The sequence below is a fragment of the Oncorhynchus nerka genome, linkage group LG23 (genome assembly GCF_034236695.1).
Source record: "Oncorhynchus nerka isolate Pitt River linkage group LG23, Oner_Uvic_2.0, whole genome shotgun sequence".
NCBI classification, from domain to species: Eukaryota; Metazoa; Chordata; class Actinopteri; order Salmoniformes; family Salmonidae; genus Oncorhynchus; species Oncorhynchus nerka.
The window spans coordinates 35,945,871-35,958,591 of NC_088418.1; the positions used below are offsets into that span (position 1 = coordinate 35,945,871).

The 12,721-nt window shown below is 38.3% G+C and overlaps 1 protein-coding gene across 10 annotated transcripts in view; it reads right to left on the reverse strand.

Annotated features, from left to right (window-relative positions):
• LOC115106762 (diacylglycerol kinase delta) overlaps positions 1 to 12,721 on the reverse strand; it is a 151,588-nt gene that overhangs the window by 7,021 nt on the left and 131,846 nt on the right. For all 10 annotated transcript variants that reach the window (XM_065008080.1, XM_029629816.2, XM_029629815.2 and 7 more), the window contains 3 exons: positions 8,931 to 9,065; positions 5,965 to 6,119; positions 5,612 to 5,723 (listed from right to left, as the gene is read on the reverse strand). In XM_065008080.1, the coding sequence (XP_064864152.1) occupies positions 5,612 to 5,723; positions 5,965 to 6,119; positions 8,931 to 9,065 (402 nt within the window). The remainder of the gene's footprint in view (positions 1 to 5,611; positions 5,724 to 5,964; positions 6,120 to 8,930; positions 9,066 to 12,721) is intronic.

Below are 12,721 nucleotides of genomic sequence, written 5' to 3' on the forward strand. Positions count from 1 at the left end.
AACTACTTTTGTAATACAACGTTAGGTATTTTTAAACGTTAATAATCAATCAAATTGTAGATGGGGCAATCTGTATTCAATACATGAACGAAAAGAAAAAAGCTCTGCTCTTCACGTCTTGAGCAACTCACAAAAGTGTCCCCCGTTCCGAGTTGGCCTACTTCCTGATAAAACAACGGAATAATCTCAGCCATATTCAAAGACTGGCGACATCGTGTGGAAGCGGTAGGAACTGAAAATAGATTGATATTAAATATCCAATGGCAAAAGACAAAATAGGGAAGAGAGATGGGGGAAAAAAAACTCTGAACAGTTAGTCCTCTGGGTTTTGCCTGCTACATAAGTTCTGTTATACTCACAGACATGATTCAAACAGTTTTAGAAACTTCAGAGTGTTTTTTATCCACATCTATGAATAATATGCCATTCTTATATTCTTGGCATGAGTAGCAGGAAGTTGAAATTGGGCACGCTATTTATCCAAAAGTGAAAATTCCTCCCCCTAGCTTTAAGAGGTTAAACCTCTTGAGGATAGGGAGACGCTAGCTTCTCAACTGGCCAATTGCCAGGGGAAATGCAGAGCGCCAGATTCAAATAAAATGCTATAAAATTCAAACTTTCATTAAATCACACATGTAAGATACTCAATTAAAGCTACACTCGTTGTGAATCCAGCCAACATGTCAGATTTTAAAAATGCTTTTCAGCGAAAGCATAAGAAACTATTATCTGATAGCATGCACCCATCTGCACCAGTAGTAAACAAAAGAGCTAGCGCAGCAGGCGCTACACAAAACGCTGAAAAGCTGACCTTTGACGAGCTTCTTTTGTTGGCACTCCAATATGTCCCATAAACATCACAATTGGTCCTTTTGTACGATTAATTCCGTCCATATATATCGAAAATGTCCATTTATTAATGACAACCAACCCAATCAACAAAACAAACCAAAACCAGGTTGGCCAATAGGTATCAACGTTGGAACCAAACCATCCCCTAGTAAGAGGACGGGTGTGGCGAGTGGGGAAAGGTTTACTGATATGGATGTTGACTTGTTAAAATCCATCAATGAAAGGCTTGCCAAACTTGATATCTTGGATATATTACGAGAGGACATCAATGCATTATGTGCTAGTCTAGAACTCAGGCAACATCAGATTGATGATCTAAGGAAAGAGAACACGGCGCTGAAAGGTACTGTAGACTCTATTCATAGCAAGGTGGAGGGAGTGCAAAGGGAGAACAAACAACTTAAAGAAACCTTGCTTGATGTACATTGTCGATCAATGCGGGACAATCTCATATTTTCAGGGATACCGGAGAATGACAACAGCAGAGGCTGTGAGGACACAGTCCGAGACTTTATGTCAACTCAACTAAAACGGCCCACTGATGTTGTGCGTAATGTCACTTTCTCCAGAGTCCATAGAATAGGTAAGGCCTCTGGAAATAGGCCACGGGCTATTATCACATGTTTTGAGCAAAAGGAAATGATGAAGAACATGGGCAGAGAACTCAGAAGCACAGATTTTTGGAATGTATGATCACTTCCCCACTGAGATCAATGAATGAAGAAAAAAACTATAGCCCATCACGAAGGAAAAGCGTTGCCTGAATCAACGAGTCTCCATGGTGATGGATAAAGTTTATATCAACGGTCAATTGTATCAGGAGTCTAGAGTAACTCCCTGGATATTTTAATTTAATGTTCAAATTTGAGTTTGTGTGTTGTAATGTAGTGTATCATGACAACTTCAACTATAATGAATACATGCTCTATTGATCTTAACTTGACAAGGAAAGGGTTGCATATAGCTCAGGTTAATGTATGTAGCCTTCCTAACAAAATACCTAAGGTTTTTAACTTGGTCAACGTAAATAACATTTACATTTTGGCTTTGACCGAAACGCATTTAGATGCTTCTGTAAATGATGGGCAAATTAACATTCATGGATATAGTCTACTGAGAAGGGACAGGAATAGGAATGGTGGGGGTGTAGCACTGTACATTCAGAATCATATACCTTTTAAGAGGAGGGATGACCTTAATGTATGTCAAGTAGAGGCACTATGGGCTCAAGTACATCTGCCTCACCAGGCAGCCATATATTGGTAGGGCGTGTGTATAGACCTCCTAGCTCTAAGATGTCATATTTGGATGACTTATGTACTGGGTTTGACCAGGCCACAGATAGCAGATATGTATTTATCTTGGGTGATTTTAATATAAATTGTAAGGATCACAATAATTCAAATATAACAAAATTGATGAGATATGTCAAGAACTGTGGTTTGAAACAAATGGTTAATGATACTACTAGATCATCAATTAAGTTGGGTCATCGTTCAGACACATGCATTGATCTGATCTTCTGTAATAAGTGGGCTGGACAGACCATAACATTGTGACCATAACCATGAACACCAAGGTTCCAAAGAAACACCCTAGGATTGTGGTCAAGAGAAATTTTAAAACATTTAATCATGAGCTATTTCTAAATAATTTGGTTGCTGTACCCTGGGAGCTGATTTATCTAGAGGATGATTAAATCACACTACAGAACGTTTTATTGATTTGCTCACTGAGGTAATGGACCATCATGCCCCCATAAGAAAGAGTACAGTTGGTGCTCGTCCATCTCCATGGATTGATGATGAACTGGGTGAAGCTTTTTCTCAAAGAAATATGGCAGCCAAGTCAAAATCAGAAATTAATTAACAGAATTATAGAACATTACGTTATTATGCAGTTAAATTGAATCGAAAGAAAAAAAAGTTATTTTACAACAATGCTTTTATTGATTGTAAAAATGATTCTAAAAAGGTTTGGAACACAGTTAAGGGCTTACTTGGTACATCTATCTCATCATGCCCATCTAGTATGGAGGTTGACGAGAGAAAAATACCAAAACCAGTTGATATTGCCAATCATTTTGCAGATTTTATTTTACAAAGAAAATGAATTTACATTGTTCCAAACAAGCCGTTGTCCAATGGATTGATGATCATATTATGAGCAAAAAGATCTGCTCTTTTAGTCTGTAAACTGTGTCAGTGGAGGAGGTGTTAAACATATTGAAGTCATTACTTGATTGTAAATCTACAGATTACAGTCTTACGGACAATTTTTTGCTTCGCTGTGCTGGTCCCCAGATTGCAGTTCCACTGAGATACATAATTAATTGGTCACTGGAAAAGGGGATGTTTGCAAATGTATGGAAGCATGCGAAACTGTGTCCTATTCCGAAAGACTGCAAAGAACCCATTACTCCTGCCAATAGTCGACCAATTAGTCTACTCCCTACACTCAGTAAGATATTGGAGGGTATTGTGAGTAGACAAATATGGGAGTACGTGGAAATTAATGATCTGATTACAGCCAATCAACATGCTTATCGCAAAAAACATTCCACGACCACTGCATTGGTTGACATGACTGACCAGTGGCTTAATGCTATGGATAATGGCACGTTTGTGGGTGTACTATTTTTAGATTTCAGTGCAGCATTTGATTTAGTGGATCATTAAATAATTTTGACAAAATTAATGCATTGTGGTTTTAAGGAGGTAGCATTGAATTGGGTACAGTCATATCTAAACAGTCCACCTATATCAATGGTTAATTTTCTTCCCCTCGTGTTAAACTATGGAATACCGCAGGGCAGCTGCCTTTGGCCACTTCTTTATTTAATATATACCAACAACCTTCCCTATGCCTTAGCTGAAACTCAAGCTGCTATATTTGCAGATTATAGTACAATTTATGCAGCAAGACAATCGGTTCAACAGGTACAGCAAGCTTTACAAGGAGATTTGGAGAATATCAGGGAGTGGGTTTGCCAGAACAAACTTGTTTTAAACACCAAGAAAACCAAAGTTATGTTGGTCTGTCCCACTAGGAAAAGGCCAAAACAGGATGGGATACAATTAAGTTTGGGAGGAGTACAAATTGAAGAAGTGGCAGAAACCAAACTATTGGGAGTGCAGTTAGACAACTGCTTATAATGGTCATCTCAAATAACTAATCTATATAAAACAAATATTTTATTTAAAACAGGAAAAATTATTAAGCAAATAACACAAGCATTAATTGAGAGTCAGGTGAACTACTGTTCTGTGGTCTGGGGAAATGCATCATCAAGTGAAGTTAGTAGGCTGCAGAATGCACAGAACAAAGCAGCAAGGATTGTTTTAAGGTGGAGATATGGTTCTTCTGTTGCAGTCATGCGCAATGTTGTTGGTTGGTCATCAATCGAAAAGATAATTGAAAAAAACATGCTTATTTTATTTCATAATATACATAATTTAAAACGGCAAAGTTCTATTCACAACGGTATTCAGTTGGTAAGAGACAGACATTCCGTAAATACTAGGAATAGATTGTTCACCATCTATGCATTATTCAGACAGAAAAGAGAAATAAGGCAAAATAACATTTCGATTTAGAGCAATAAAGAAATTGAATAAATTAACTGAGCAAACCTTTCAATATATAAATGTAAACATTTTTTTTTAAATTATTTAAATATAATACATAGAAATGTTGTGGGACTATAGTAGATGAAGAATCAATATTGTTTTAGATTGAGTATTTATTGGGTCATTATGTTAGTATATTATGTATGTTTGTAATAGTGTGTTATATGTGAAAATGTGTTCGTATTATAAATTGTATTTTAATGTTTAAGGACTCTTGGAAGATTAGTCCAAATGGGGACTAAAAGAGATCGAAATCAAATCAAATCAAATCCAGGACCTATATACTAGGCGGCGTCAGAGGAAAGCCCCAGCAAATTGTCAAAGACCCCAGTTACCCAAGTTATAGACTGTTTTCTTTGCTACCGCACAGCAAGCGGTACAGGAGCACCAAGTCTAGGACCAGAAGGCTCCTTAAGAGAATGCCAAGAGTGTGCAAATCTGTCATCAAGGCAAAGGGTGGCTACTTTGAAGAATCTAAAACATAGTTTTATTTGTTTAACACTTGTTTGGTTAATATGTGTTAATTCGTAGTTTTGATATCTTCACTGTTATTCTACAACGTATAAAATAGTCCAAATAAAGAAAAACCCTAAGTAGGGTTAAATGAGTAGGTGTATCCAAATGTTTGACTGGTACTGTAAATATACTTGAAAATATATTGCATAACCCGAAAATTGTTGTCTAGCAATGATCAACAACCAATTTGACAGAGCTTGAAGAATAAAAAATAAAAAAATGGGCAAATGTTGCACAATCCAGGTGTGGAAAGCTCTTCAAGACTTACCCAGAATACCTCAAAGCTGTCATCGCTGCTAAAAGTGATTCTATTCACTCAGGAGTGTGAATACTTTTGTAAATGTCATATTTCTGTATTTCCCTTTCAATAAATTTGCAAAAATGTCAAAAAACATGTTTTCACTTCGTCATTTACGGAGCATTGTGTATGGATGGGTGAGGATTGTTTTTACCTAATATGAATTCAGGCTGTAAACAACATAATATGAATACTTTCTGAAGGCACCGTATGAGCCAAAAAAGATCTCCCGCATTTGGCACATGTATGTTGGGCACCCCTGTATTACTAGAAGTTGGTTGACTGGTATAAAAGGTAGAACAGGAACTCCACGTACCCCTGTGCTCTTGGAATTGGCGTAGACCACGTCCATGGCCTTTGAGCTTGCGTTGACGGCATGGGCCAGCTCCTGCTCCATACTGTGGTGGGACTGAGCGATTTCTCGGATACTGGGAACACACACAGTTCGTCACGACATCGAACATCTAATGTTACTGGGAAACTACACTTGCAAGCATATCACAAGCGTTCTGTAAGTGATGTTTTTGGCATACTATCTATATAGTTTGGCCGTTAGGTAAACCACGAGGGAATTGTATATCATGGTCTAGGACAATTTTCAATATAAATGGAATTCAACCATACCCTGCTTTAATCCAATGTTATTATTAATTATTAGTGTTCTCTTACCTGTGGATGAGGGCGCCGGCCGCCTGTCCAAACAGGTTGATCTGGGAGGCTTCTTCCTCGGATACGATCTCCGGCTGCAATGCATACTGGGGTAGCGGCCGGGGGAACTCGCACCTCTGCTTGTCTTCCCACGACTTCAGCGTGCTCTCGAAGGCCTGAGACAAGCAGGCAACAGGATGAATAGAATAGAATAGGATAGAATAGCTGTATTCTTCCCAGAGGGAACTATAGTTGTAGTACGTTAGATGCGATACGTCAATAAAAAATATGACCGCAATATAACAGCAACATTCACACAAGATATACAAATACTATACAAACAAATCATGTCAAATCTTTGAACCGTGAAAGGTTCAACGAATTGTGTGAGGGGTAGGAATGGGTGGATTTCTCCATTCCCTTCTCCAGCCGTTGTATTGGGCAGTTCAATGGTGAGAAATGCCTCAGTCCCTGGAGCAAAAACGTTGTGCTATCCAGGAGCATGTGTACAGGACATCAATAAGCTGCTCCCAAACATTATAAACCAGCATCAGGAAATTAAGTATATGATAGTTCATGTGAGATTCAATGACATTATGAAGGGCAGCTCAGAACAGCTGAAGATGGATTTTAAAGAACTGATTGGGTCACTGCTTGACAAAAAGAAACGCCCCATAATATCTGTCTCTCTGCCCTCCCTAAATCGTGGCATTGAACATTTCAGCAAACTTTTAGCCCTCCATCACTGGCTACTAGACAATTGCGGCTCTGTGGGTGTAATATTTATTTACAATTTTAATACCTTCTGGAAACAAAACTCATTTTATAAGGATGATGGGATCCACCCAAATCATTTGGGTTCCTGGATCCTTTCACAGCATTATAAGGCAGCGTTGAGACAATGACCCAAGCCCAACTCAGTTAATTCCTATCATTATGTCGCTGAGTTGTCATAATGCTTCAGCAAATGTACATTATCCCAGGGGCGTTGGAAGACACAATATAAGTAACCTAACTTAAATCCCTGTAACTACCCTGATGCTTCTGCTGATCCCACAGTTACATTGGTTCCTCCTTTAAAAGTTGTGTCATACTGCGGCACACCTTGTGAGCTGCTGCAGCATTCTGTGGCACGTTATCTATTTGTCAGCCATTTTTTCTGTTAACTTCATTGGGATAGCGGGCAGCATTGGGAAGTTTGGATGAAAAGCGTGCCCTGAGTAAATTGCCTGTTACTCAGGCCCAGAAGCTAGGATATGCATATAATTGATAGATTTGGATAGAAAACACTCTACAGTTTCCAAAACTGTTACAATAATGTCTGTGAGTATAACATAACTCATATATGGCAGGCGAAAACCTGAGAAAAATCCAACCAGGAAGCGGGAAATCTGAGGTTTGTAGCCTATCCAATACCCTGTGTCTGTGGGGTCAGATTGCACTTCCTAAGGCTTCCAGTAGATGTCAACAGTCTTTAGAAGTTGTTTCAGGCTTGTATTGTGAAAGGGGATCGAATAAAAGCTGTTTCAACAAGTGGTCAAGCTGAAAGACATTAGTTTAGTCTCGCGCAAGGCCGTGAGCGCGACGTTCGTTCTCTTTCCTTTCTAATGACGGAATTGTCCGGTTGGAATATTATTGAAGATTTATGATAAAAACATCCTAAAGATTGATTATATACATCGTTTGACATGTTTCTACGAATTTAATGGAACTTTTTTGACTTTTCGTCCAGACTTTGTGCCCGCGCTTTGTGCAATTGGATTACTGGACTAAATGTGCGAACAAAAAGGAGGTATTTGGACATAAAGATGTTTCTGTGGACATTACGGATACTATTTCAAATTTTCTTTTGCGTTGTCGTGACCGCTCGAGCCTGTGGATTTCTGAACATAACGCACCAAACAAACGGAGGTATTTTGGATATAAAAATCATCTTTATGGAACAAAAGGAACATTTATTGTGTAACTGGGAGTCTCGTAAGTGAAAACATCCGAAGATCATCAAAGGTAAGCGATTAATTTTATTGCTGATTTTCGTGACCAAGCTACTTTGATGTTAGGTGTTCATAATGTTTTGTCTAGTGATCGATAAACTTACACAAACGCTTGGATTGCTTTCGCTGTAAAGCATATTTTCAAAATCTGAAACGACAAGTGGATTAACAAAATGCTAAGCAGTCTTTTGCTATATTGCACTTGTGATTTCATGAATATAAATATTTTTAGTAATATTATTTGAATGTGGCGCTATGCAATTCAGCAGTTGTTGATGACAATTATCTCGCTACCGGGATAGGTAGCGTCAAGAAGTTAACATATTCCTCTCAAGTGTACATTTTTAGCTTGATTCGCTATGATGTTATAGTTACTTAAATTTGCTTCCACCATAATGTTTTGTCAGCCATCTTTGCTGAAGAAAGTCACCAGGGACGGGTGGCTTGCGTCAAATTCGTCATTGGAACCACTCGATATGACTGGTCATATAGAAACCTTGGGACCCAAATGCATAATGAGTGCTCTAACTCCCCCTTGCGGTGGTCTGGAGCAATGAAGCTGTGACTCCGGGTACCTCTAAGTCCCGCGGTGTAAGCTCGCAACTTTTAAAGGAGGAACCACTGTACTGTATGCAGTATTCATGTGCCTATGAATACCTATGAGTTATACTGTTAGCACTGTGGCGGTGTGCCTTAGTAGGCAGTCCACTTTGTGCAGCTCACCCTGTACTAACATAAATAGCATGAGTAGAGCTGTTACGGTGACCGTATTAGCGCTACACCGGCGATCACTAGTCATGACGGCAGTCAAATTCCAGGTGACCATGTAGTCACGGTAATTAGGCTTCTCCAAGCTCTGATACTGCTGATGGTCATTAGTAGTCTATAAAACTTGCTAACTGCCTGGTACTCAGCACTCTACGGTCCCTCTAATCCCTCTAACATCAATGCAAATGTAATTTAAAATGTGTGACCCCATAGATGTGTACTCACTCGGTCTCTGGTGAGAGTCTGCGTTCGGTTCTTGTGGATAATCTTGATGTAACCCGGGGGCTGGACCCAGGCCTCTCCGTCCACCTGCACCGGCACGCCCTCATCCCCAAGGATGGTGATCTTCACTGTACGACACTGCAATAGGAGAGCAAATGGGGAGAAACATTCAACCAGATAGTACGCTATGAAACCAAGAAAATTGTATAAAAAATCTGAAGGATGATCAATGGAAACAGGATGCACCTAAGCTCAATTTCGAGTCTCATAGCAAAGGGTCTGAATATGAATATAAATACATTTGCAAATTTTTCTAAAACCTGTTTTCCCTTTGTCATTATAGTGTAGATTGAAAAGGAAAATCTATTTTAGAATAAGGCTGTAACGTAACAAAATGTGGAAAAAGTCAAGGGGTCCGAAGACTTTCCGAATGCACGGTACATTAGAATAACACAAAGGCCTGCACACTGTATATGCTTCCATTTAAAAAGGGATAGTTCACCCAAATTATAAAATTACTAATTGGTTTCCTTACCCTGTAAGCAGTCTATGGACAAGGTATGACAGCAATCCATGATTTTCTTTTGTTTACCTGGCCACTGTTTCCAAATGCAAACTTTTTACCATTTGTGGTCCAAATCCAATGCAAGTCAATGGATACTGTGGATTGCTGTCATACCTTGTACATAGACTGCCTACAGGGAAAGGTAACCAAAATGTTATTTCCTGATTTTGGTGAACTATCCCTTAAATGAAAATATTGAAAATGTTTTCAATTACTTTGGTGCATTTTACAGATGTAAGTGGTATATTTTCAAAAAGTACAAAAGTGATGACACTTGTATTTTGTTCAGTACCTTTGATTGTGCATTCATTGGAGCTGAACACATCTTTAGCCCCTGAGTCATTCATGCAACATTTATGTTTTCCATGAAATACCATGAGAACATTTTGTTTAATTCAATAGCAAAAAATGCAAGGTACATTTTCTAAACAATGCTTTTTTCAGTGTTTGAAAAGGAATAGTAGATGGTAAATATAATTTTCCATACAGTATTAGGCTATACAATTTTTCTTGACATTATCTTTTTGTTTTGCAAACCACATTTTTTATGCATTGTTTTCAATGTCAGGTTGAGAGCGTGTTGAGAATTATTTCAGTTTTACAGTTGAATTATTCTTACTGAATACAGAACATACAAATTGACAAATCATTAAAAAAGGGGTATTGTATTGCAGTAGCACAGTGTGTGTATGCCATTTCTGCCCCATGTAACAATGTATAACATCTCATTTTCTATGTGACTTTTCAACTGAGATAATGAGTGGAGTATATTGTTAAATATAACCCAGGTATTTCAGCAGTGCATTGTACACTACACGATCATTCGAAATGGTAGCAGATAGGACAAAGTGGAAAAAGTCACTATCAAAACACACTGGCTGATGGAGGATGATGTACTATTTACAGCCTCATGATTTGATTTGGTTTCACCTTCCAACATAAATGCATGCCAATTGACACATTTATGATGTAAGAATATAGAATTTTACAGTGTTCAGCAGTTATATAAAAGTGATAAATCGCTCGAAGCCGGTGTTTGGAGGATATATTGGCACGGTGACAGCAAGATTTATACAAAGTTGGAAGTTTACATACACCTTCGCCAAATACATTTAAACTCAATTCTTGACATTTAATCCTAGTAAAAATTCCATATTTTAGGTCAGTTAGGATCACCACTTTACTTTTAAGAATGTGAAATGTCAGAATAATAGTAGGGAAAATGATTTATTTCAGCTTTTATTTCTTTCTTCACATTCCCAGTGGGTCAGAAGTTTACATACACTCAATTAGTATTTCGTAGCATTGCCTTTAAATTGTGTAACTTGGGTCAAACGTTTCGCGTAACCTTCCACAAATTTCCCACAATAAGTTGGGTGAATTTTGGCCCATTCCTCCTGACAGAGCTGGTGTAACGGAGTCAGGTTTGTAGGCCTCCTTGCTCGCACACGCTTTTTTCAGTTCTGCCCACAAATTTTCTATAGGATTATAAATGTATTCATAAATGTATTCACTTGTGCAATTTTCACAAGTATGTGGTACAGTTTCACAACTCTATGCAAAAAAATCGAAACAGATTGTCACGACTTCTTCCGAAGTCGTTGCCTCTCCTTGTTCGGGCGGTGCTCGGCGGTCGGCGTCACCGGTCTTCTAGCCATCATCGATCCATTTTTCATTTTCCATTGGTATTGTCTCGTCTTCCCACACACCTGTTTTCAATCCCATCCATTACCTGTTGTGTATTCAACCCTCTGTTTCCCCTCATGTCTTTGTCAGAGATTGTTTATTGTCAGTGTAGTGTTTATTTGTATATGTGCGCGACGGGTCTTCGTACCCATATTTGTTTATATTCATTTTTCTTATTAGTGTTATGGAGCATGTTACTTGGACATTTATTAAAAGACTCCATTTTACACTCCGTTTGACTCTCCTGCGCCTGACTTCCCTGCCACCTATACACACGTCTCTGACACAGATCATCAAAATGTCTCGTTTCAAAACTCGCAGCACACTTAAGTACAACAAACAAATTCACAGTCACTTGTTCACGGCACCAAATCACTCTTTCAATTTGGATACATATTCAAATTGAAGTATCTGCTTTTCAAAATAGAATATTGACAACTTTTTTTATATGATTTTATTGTCATTTGTTAAAAACTTCTTACGGCTAGGGGTTCCCAACATTCCACTGAAAAGGCAGCGCGGGATATTCAAAAATATTTTTTTGAAATATTTAACTTTCACACATTGACAAGTCCAATAAGGCAAATGAAAGATAAAGATCTTGTTAATCTACCCATCGTGTCCGATTTTTTAAATGTTTTACAGCGAAAACACAACATATACTTATGTTAGATCACCACCAAACCCAAAAAAACACACATCCATTTTTCCCAGCCAAAGATAGTCACAAAAGCAGAATTAGAGATAAAATGAATCACTAACCTTTGATAATCTTCATCCGATGACACTCATACATTTATGTTTTGTTCGATAATATGTAGATTTATATCCACAAATCTCAGTTTACATTGACGCCATGTTCAGAAATGCCTCCAAAATATCCGGAGTATTTACAGAGAGCTACGCCAGATAACAGAAATACTCATCATAAACTTTGACAAAAGATACATGTTTTACATATAATTAAAGATACACTGGTTCTTAATGCAACCGCCGTGTCAGATTTGTTTTAAATGTTACGAAAAAAGCATACCATGCAATAATCTAAAAAGGCGCTAAGAAGTAACAATATTTCTCCGCCATGGTGGAGTCAACAGAAATACGAAATTACATCATCAATATTCCCGTACCTTTGATCTTTCATCAGAATGCAGTGCAAGGAGTCCTAGTTCCAAAAAAAATTGTTGTTTTGTTCCATAATGTCCATTGCTAGTGTAATTAACTGCTTTTGCTAGCACGGTTAGTTCACATGTCCAAAAGCTGGCGCTGGTCCAGGCGAACTCGGACGAAAACTTCAAAAAGTTATATTCCAGGTCGAATAAACTGGTAAAACTAAGTAGAATCAATCTTCAGCATGTTATTTTCATAAATATATCCAATAACGTTCCAACCGGATCATTCGTTTTTGTCTACAGAGTCATGGAACGCAGGCGTTATCAACGGAAATGTGCGCAACCAGGCATTCTGACAGACCAGTGACTCATTCTCCTCCCATCCGGTCATACATCACACTAGAGGCTTCATTCCACGTTCTACTGACTGT